At 50.9% G+C, this 7892-nt stretch overlaps 1 protein-coding gene across 1 annotated transcript in view; it reads left to right on the forward strand.

The window, feature by feature from the left end:
• The window catches only part of Acacb (acetyl-CoA carboxylase beta), a 106661-nt gene that overhangs the window by 79334 nt on the left and 19435 nt on the right, over positions 1-7892 (forward strand). The window contains exons 32-38 of the mRNA XM_028765407.1: positions 660-716; positions 947-988; positions 1785-2000; positions 3640-3795; positions 5008-5211; positions 6017-6172; positions 7180-7218. Coding sequence (XP_028621240.1) covers positions 660-716; positions 947-988; positions 1785-2000; positions 3640-3795; positions 5008-5211; positions 6017-6172; positions 7180-7218 — 870 coding nt within the window. The remainder of the gene's footprint in view (positions 1-659; positions 717-946; positions 989-1784; positions 2001-3639; positions 3796-5007; positions 5212-6016; positions 6173-7179; positions 7219-7892) is intronic.

Below are 7892 nucleotides of genomic sequence, written 5' to 3' on the forward strand. Positions count from 1 at the left end.
CTCTGCCTCCCAAGTGCTGGGATTAAAGGCGTGCACCACTACTGCCTGGCCCATGACAGGTTTTTACCCTGCTGATTAAAGTTCAGACCAGAAGTGGACGCTCCTGGTCCCCCACAAGACAGTGTGGCTGTGTCCTGATTCAGCTTGATCTGCTCTTGCGTTTTCTGTACATAGCATCGGAATCTGAACCCTTACACGCGCGTCTCATAACTTCCAGTGCACACAGCATCAGTGTATAACACGGCTATTGACTTCAGACTGAGGATATAGCTCAGTGGTAGACCTTTTGCCTGGCACACCATAGGTCCTAGGTTTAAATCCCATTACTATCAGAAAAAATCACAAAATGCACAGTTTGATGCTTTTCAAGTATGTATACAGTTGCACGGCCTTCACACAACTGTCATTTTGAGAACAACACCTGAGAAGCAGAACCCCGAACCCTCTCACAGCCTTCTCGCCAGCCCAGAGGAAGCAGCCACCGACCTACTTCCCAACTCTGTAGACTCACTCATCCTGAATATCGTCTGCTGCGGGGTCTTTGACTGGCTTTCTGATTTAGTATATTTGTGGAGTTCATCTGTGTAGCAACGTATATCCGCACACCAGGCCTTTGCCAACCGAATAATCTTCCACCTTGTCTGTGCTTTTAAATGCAGAAACACATCCTTGTGGATTACGGACTTCGAAGAATCACATTCCTTATTGCCCGAGAGGTCAGTCCCAGTCCTTACTCCATCCTCTTTCCTGTTCTCTGAGCCTTGGACCGGGTAGGTGATAGTTATTTTCTAGGGTGAGATAGAAGCAATTAGTTGCTAGGACAATCTTTCCAGATGACTCGGTGTGGAAGCAGCCTGAGCCGTTTTTACTGATCACGGAATTCACAGGGGCAGGGCTCAGAGTCTACCTTCACTGAATTGTCTCTTGTATGGATTTCTTTTGGCAGAGAGAATTTCCCAAGTTCTTCACCTTCAGAGCGAGAGATGAGGTAAGAGGAAAGGGGGTTGAACATTATGATTTCTGGGTATCCTTCACGTTTCCCCCAAGGGCGTGCTCAGAGCCTGAGGTGTGGGCCTTCACTTTTCCCTGGGACCACACTGCCAGAAGAACCCCCAAGTATCCTGAAGTGAGTTTGGGCACACAGGTCTCTGCTTAGTAAGCTGGCTGTCTGCTTTATACATAAATCTTTATTGGAGCATGGTTACAGCTGTTTGATTAGCTATCAGATGTGATTTTCATAGACACTGAGCCTGTATGGCTCATCACCCTAAAACATTTAGTACCCAGCCCTTCGATGTCTCCCGTTCTAGATCAGGTGGCCTTAAGAGCTCAACGCTTTGTATTTTGATGTTTTGGTGTCTGTTTTACTTGGGTAAACGCCATCCTTATTTGGGGAAGGGGACATGGAGACAGGGGTTGGGGGGTGGGTGGTTATGGGGACTTGTTATTTTCTTTCCAGCTCAGTTTCCAAAGCTGCCAGGTGATTCCTTTGAGGGACTTTTACCCATAAAGAAGCCAGGTTCAGAAAGTGAAGAATAAGAGACGCTGACAGACAGCAGCCTCGTGGCTCTTGTATGTCCTGGGGCATGCAGGGCACACTCAGGAGTTGCTCTTGCAATGCTCGTGACCTGCAAACCTCTCGAGCCTCAGAGATGGCTCATGATGAGGTGTCACAATAGGGTCTCATTTCTGAGCACCAGGCTCGGCAGCCTGGAGCCTGGGCCATGCAGGCCTGTCACTGTCACAGTGACAAACGGACTATCCTTTCTCTGGCTGGCCTACAGTTTGCAGAAGACCGGATTTATCGCCACTTGGAGCCTGCCCTGGCCTTCCAGCTGGAGCTGAGCCGGATGCGTAACTTTGACCTGACCGCCGTTCCCTGTGCCAACCACAAGATGCATCTTTACCTGGGAGCCGCCAAGGTGAAGGAAGGGCTGGAGGTGACCGACCACAGGTTCTTTATCCGAGCCATCATCCGACACTCAGACCTGATCACCAAGGTAACGTGACACAGGGTGGCTCTCCTGTCCCCACCATGCAGCTTGTCCCTCTGTTCTGGCCTTCTCTTCCCCAAGTTCCCATCTGGGCTGCATTCTGGGGTTCAGGAGGTATGCTTATCACACAGTGCGCTGTCCTTGCAGACACCTCAGCCAGGGGTGCTTCAGTCAGATTTTTAATTTTGTGACATTTTCTGTATAGAAGAGAGCTTAAGGGGATGGAAAGACGCTGGCTCGTTCAGGGAATTTCTCGTGTTTTCCGATCGGCCACTGGTGATCACATTGTGAAAATTCAGATGTTATTACAAAGTATTTTAAAGTCAAGCTGGGGTGGTGTGATGTGTGCGTCTGAGGAGATGAAACACTCACCACCATCCTGCAAGCGAGAGGAGTTGGGCCTGGAGCCCACATGAAAACTACACAGATGTGGTTCCCTGAGATCCCAGCAGAGACAGGGAACCCCCAGGACAAGTCAGAGTGAGCAAGCCCCAGGCCCCGTGAGACACCCTTTGCCCAGAAATAGAGTGGAAGGCTGGAGGCACGGCCCACAGCTGCTTGTATCTCCAGCTGCAGGGGATCTGTCACCCGTGGACTCCACGGTCACCTGTACTCACTCACATATACCCCCCCACACACATACACGCAATTTAAAAAATTTAAAAAGAAGAAAGCAGAGAGCGATCCATAGAGGACATCATCAACTTCAGGCTTGGACACACATGTACTCACATGTTTCTGAGCATCTGTGTGCATACATGAATACATAGCACATGTCTGCATCATACAGAGACAATACCACACATAGTACGCTTTAAAAAAAAATCATCTGAGAGTGTCAAGCCAGATGTGGAGGTGCACGCCTTTAATCCCAGCACTCTTGAGGCAGAGGCAGGCGGATTTCTGAGTTCGAGGCCAGCCTGGTCTACAGAGTGAGTTGATGATCTTTCTAGAGCCAGAGTCCCAGGATAGCCAGGGCTACACAGAGAAACTCTGTCTCGGAAAACAAACAAAAAAGGGACCAAGAATTCTTCCGTGGAGGGGTCAGCCCGACTGATGGTCTTTCTAGAGATGATTCCATCCTGATGTGGAACGGAAGGTCATGTGGAAGGTCAGAGCCAGTGTGGGCAGGACACGCAGGACAAGTGTTTTCACTTGCGGGCCATGCTCTGTGCGAACAAAGACCATTCACGAGGCATCCTCTTTTTTACATGCCCGTGGACATACTGGGTATGTCGGGGTTAGGGGGCGAGTTTTAAAAAATCAAATTGTCCATTGATGAATTAAAAAAAAATAATTTAAAAAATGACATGTATGTATGCATGTATGTATGTATGTATTGAGGGTGGGAGGGAGCATCACAGCACTTGTGTGGAGGCAGGAGGACAACTGTGGGAGTCTGTCCTCTTACTCCCACTGTGTGGGACCTGGAGACTGAACTCGCGCCGTCAGGCTTAGCAGCAAGCCCCCCCTACTCCCAAGCATGCCCCGATGTCTGAGCATCAGGGTGCAGAATACAGGGACACAAACCACAACAGCTTTCTGACCTCCACAAGGCTCTGCCGTCTCAGCAGACATACCAGGAAGAGCTAGCTAGGTACATGGCCTCCGGCTGAGGCCAGCCTCCTCGTTTGCCCTCTGGCAGGAAGCCTCCTTCGAGTACCTGCAGAATGAAGGGGAACGGCTGCTGCTGGAAGCCATGGACGAGCTGGAGGTGGCTTTCAACAACACCAGCGTGCGCACCGACTGCAACCACATCTTCCTCAACTTTGTACCCACCGTCATCATGGACCCGCTCAAGGTTGTACCGCCGTGGCTCTCCCGGGGGCCCTGGGTGTGTTTTCCCACAGTTCTTCATGCCACATCACTCTGGGGTTGAGGTCCTCCCCGCCCCCACCCGTCCTCCAGGCCCGAGTTCTAGGATCATCTCAGTTAGGGTTAAGTCTTATAAGGACAACATTTAATTGGGGCTGGCTTACAGGTTCAGAGGTTCAGTCCATTATCATCAAGGTGGGAACATGGCAGCATCCAGGCAGGCATGGTGCAGGAGGAGCTGAGAGTTCTACATCTTCATCTGAAGGCTGCTAGCAGAATACTGACTTCCAGGCAGCTAGGATGAGAGTCTTATAGCCCACACCTACAGTGACACGCCACTACAACAAGGCCACACCTACTCCAACAAGGCCACACCCACAGTGCCACACCTCCTCCAACAAGGCCACACCCACTCCAACAAGGCCACACCTCCTCCAACAGAGCCACACTTCCTCCAAGGTCACACCTCCTCCAACAGGGCCACACCAACAAGGCCACACCTCCTCCAAGGCCACACCTCCTCCAACAGGGCCACACCTCCTCCATGGCCACACCTCCTCCAACAGGGCCACACCCTCCAATAGTGCCATTCTCTGGGCCGAGCATACACAAACCATCACAAGGTTGCATGCGTGGTTAGATGCGAGTCAGAGGAGAACAGACCCACCAGTCTGTCCCGTGCCCCCATGTTTGGGCTTGAACCACACGTGTGTCTAGAATGCCTGACAGAGCTTATGCCCTCTCTAGCTCCAGGCTCTGCTGACACAGGAGAGAGCCTAAGGTCTGAGGCTGGGGCATTGTGCACAGGCTTGTGCTGTGGGAGACAGACTTTATTATGCTGATTCTGGAACCAGAGAAGTTGTCAGGATCTGTAGGGTTCACAGGACCCATGTGGATGCCCTGGCCTGACTCATCCACCCAGTTCAGAGGAAAACTGTGACCGCCTGAGAGGCACAAAAAGATAGCGTGACACATGAGCGAGTTACTCACCACCCCATCACCTTGTCACTGACAAGTGGCAGAGCGCCTGCCTGGAATACACAAAGCCCTGGCTGGGTTCCATCCACATTGGTGTTCAGTTGCTAATAGTTTATGTCGGCTGCCGGGCTCCTCTCCTCCTGCACACTTCACTGTCCCCTCACCTGTGTGTGTGTGTGTCGGGGGCGGACTCTGACGGTGGTGTTGTGCTTCCCGGCAGATCGAGGAGTCGGTGCGTGCCATGGTCATGCGCTACGGCAGCCGGCTGTGGAAGCTCCGAGTGCTGCAGGCCGAGGTTAAGATCAACATCCGTCAGACAACCTCGGACAGCGCCATCCCCATCCGCCTCTTCATCACCAACGAGTCCGGCTACTACCTGGACATCAGCCTCTACAAAGAAGTGACGGACTCCAGATCTGGAAACGTAAGGGTGCACCAGCCAGGGTCCGGAGTCCAAACGTCTGGGTGTCAGGCTGAGGGTGGAAGCCACCGTTGCCTCTCCTTGCCTCACCTCAGATCATGGCGGCCTCCAGTAGATAGCTTCAGGGAGTGCTGGATGTGGTAGTTTTCTGTCCGTTCGTCCTCCTGGGCGGAGCCATCGGCCCCCATGGTAGAGTCCATTCTGTGAGCACATCGCCGGTGGGTGTGACTGTTACAGTGCAGAGCTCACTGGTCCGTTAGAGAGACATGCTTCCCCCAAACGCCTTGCAGAAACGAGTTTTGTAAATGAACCCCGTACTATTTTACACATGCATGCATGTTTAAATACATGTGTGTACCTGCATTTATGTGTATACGGGCACTTTTTAAACTTGAAATGAGACTCAAAACTCTCAAGTTGCAAAGGTAGTACAGAGCGAGATATCAGATGAGGTCTACCCCTGACCCAGCTTCTCCCAAGGACACGATTCAGTTGACCGTAGCGCGCTACCTAAACTGTAAAGTGACACAGGTGTCCTGCCGATCATTCAGGTACAGACTCCATGTGGATTCCCATGGTTCTTGTCTGCATACCTTGAGGGCAGAGCTCTGTCTCCCACAGGCCTGTCCTGGTTCCCATGTGGCAAAGGGCATGAGCTCTGAACTGTGGATCTGCATCTCCACTGAACTTTTGTTGTGAGGACTCAGGTTGGGGCGGGACTCAAACCTAGGACCACTGGAAGAGCAGCCAGTGCTCTTAACCTGAGTGGTCTCTCCAGCCCCCCTCATTTTTCTTTATTTCCAATCAGATCATGTTTCACTCCTTTGGCAACAAGCAGGGTAGCCTGCACGGGATGCTGATCAATACGCCCTATGTCACCAAGGACCTGCTCCAGGCCAAGCGATTCCAGGCGCAGTCCCTGGGGACCACCTATGTGTACGACTTCCCGGAGATGTTCAGGCAGGTAAGTCCTGTGGGCTCAGACGTGAACCGCTGTCCGGAGCCCTTCCCCTCCTTCCACAGGAACTCGTTTCTTGTCTTTTTTTTTTTTTTTTTTTGGTTTTTCGAGACAGGGTTTCTCTTTATAGCCCGGGCTGTCCTGGAACTCACTCTGTAGACCAGGCTGGCCTCGAACTCAGAAATCCGCCTGCCTCTGCCTCCCAAGTGCTGGGATTAAAGGCGTGTGCCACCACTGCCCGGCTCCGTTTCTTGTCTTAAATGATACTTCTGAGACTTATTCTAGATGAGGTCTTCCTAGGAAGAATTAATTCACGCAGGGATGACTGACTTGAAGGCGAGAAGGCAGTACATGTGTATGTGTATACATCTTATTTTAAAGTAATTGGTCTTTTGATAATCTGTTTTTATCCCTGAAAACAGTACAGGGAAATAAGAATGAGCCATTTCCCCAGTGACAAGAGCATTCCTGTGTGCTATTTCCCCAGGGACACATTCTGGTTTGTCACAGTGTGTTCCGACAAGGAAATTGATACCAATGCAGTTGATCCTGGCTTTGAGGAATCTTAACCTTACTCTGAGACAATGTCTGGGAGCCAGATGCAGTGGCACCTGCCTGCAGTCTCAGCTGTTCGGGAGGCTGAGACAGGGGCATCACCTGATAGGAGTTGGAGGCCTGCCTATATAGAATAGCGAGACTTGTTCTCTGTAGAAAATAATATTAGGTTTTTCTGATTATTCATTTAGACCAGTGGTTCTCAACCCGTGGACTGAGGCCCCTTCTGGGTTTGAACAACTCCTTCACAGGGGTTGAACGTCAGTTATCCTGCGTATCAGATGTTTACATTATGATTTGTAACAGTAGCAAAATTAGAGTTAAGGAATAGCAACAAAAATAATGTTATGATCGGGGCCACAACGTGAGGACTTGTGTTAAAGGGTCACAGCATTAGGAAGGTTGGGGACCACTGATTCGGATCATGTCATATCACCTATCTGTGACACGCCCACCAGGCCCAGCATCCGACTCCTCGGACACACACAGGCACATACGTGGGAACACACGGGATGTCTCTCTTCTCGTGCATGTGTGCATGCTGAGTTTATTCACACCATATCATGTGGATTCAGGTGCCAGCTGAGCCCGGAGCGTGTCGGATCCCCTGAAGCTGGAGTGATGGGTAGTTGTGAGCTGTCTAACGTGGGTCCTGGGGCTGCTGGAGGAAACTGTAAATCTCTCTTAACCGTTGAGCTATCTGGTACCAAGCTGAGTCAATACTTCGAAAAATATGTCCTGGCTGGGGAAGTGGTTCAGTGGGTAACAGGCTTGTCACATGGGCGTGACAGCCCGAGTTCAGACCTCCACAGCCCCCACTTTAAAAAAAAACAGGTGGCCGGGCGGTGGTGGTGCATGCCTTTAATCCCAGCACTTGGGAGGCAGAGGCAGGTGGATTTCTGAGTTAGAGGCCAGCCTGGTCTACAGAGTGAGTTCCAGGACAGCCAGGGCTACACAGAGAAACCCTGTCTCGAAAAACCAAATAAATAAATAAATAAATAAATAAATAAATAAATAAATAAAATAAACTGGCATGGTAGTGTGTGTGTGTAATTCTGAGCTCTTGGAGGCAGAGGCAGGGGGATTCCTGGGACTTGGTAGCAGTCAGTCTAGACAATAATTGAGCTCTGGGTTCAGTGAGAGAGAGAGAGAGAGAGAGAGAGAGAGAGAG

The sequence above is a fragment of the Grammomys surdaster genome, unplaced genomic scaffold (assembly GCF_004785775.1).
Source record: "Grammomys surdaster isolate TR1022 unplaced genomic scaffold, NIH_TR_1.0 164, whole genome shotgun sequence".
In the NCBI taxonomy this organism is placed as follows: domain Eukaryota; kingdom Metazoa; phylum Chordata; class Mammalia; order Rodentia; family Muridae; genus Grammomys; species Grammomys surdaster.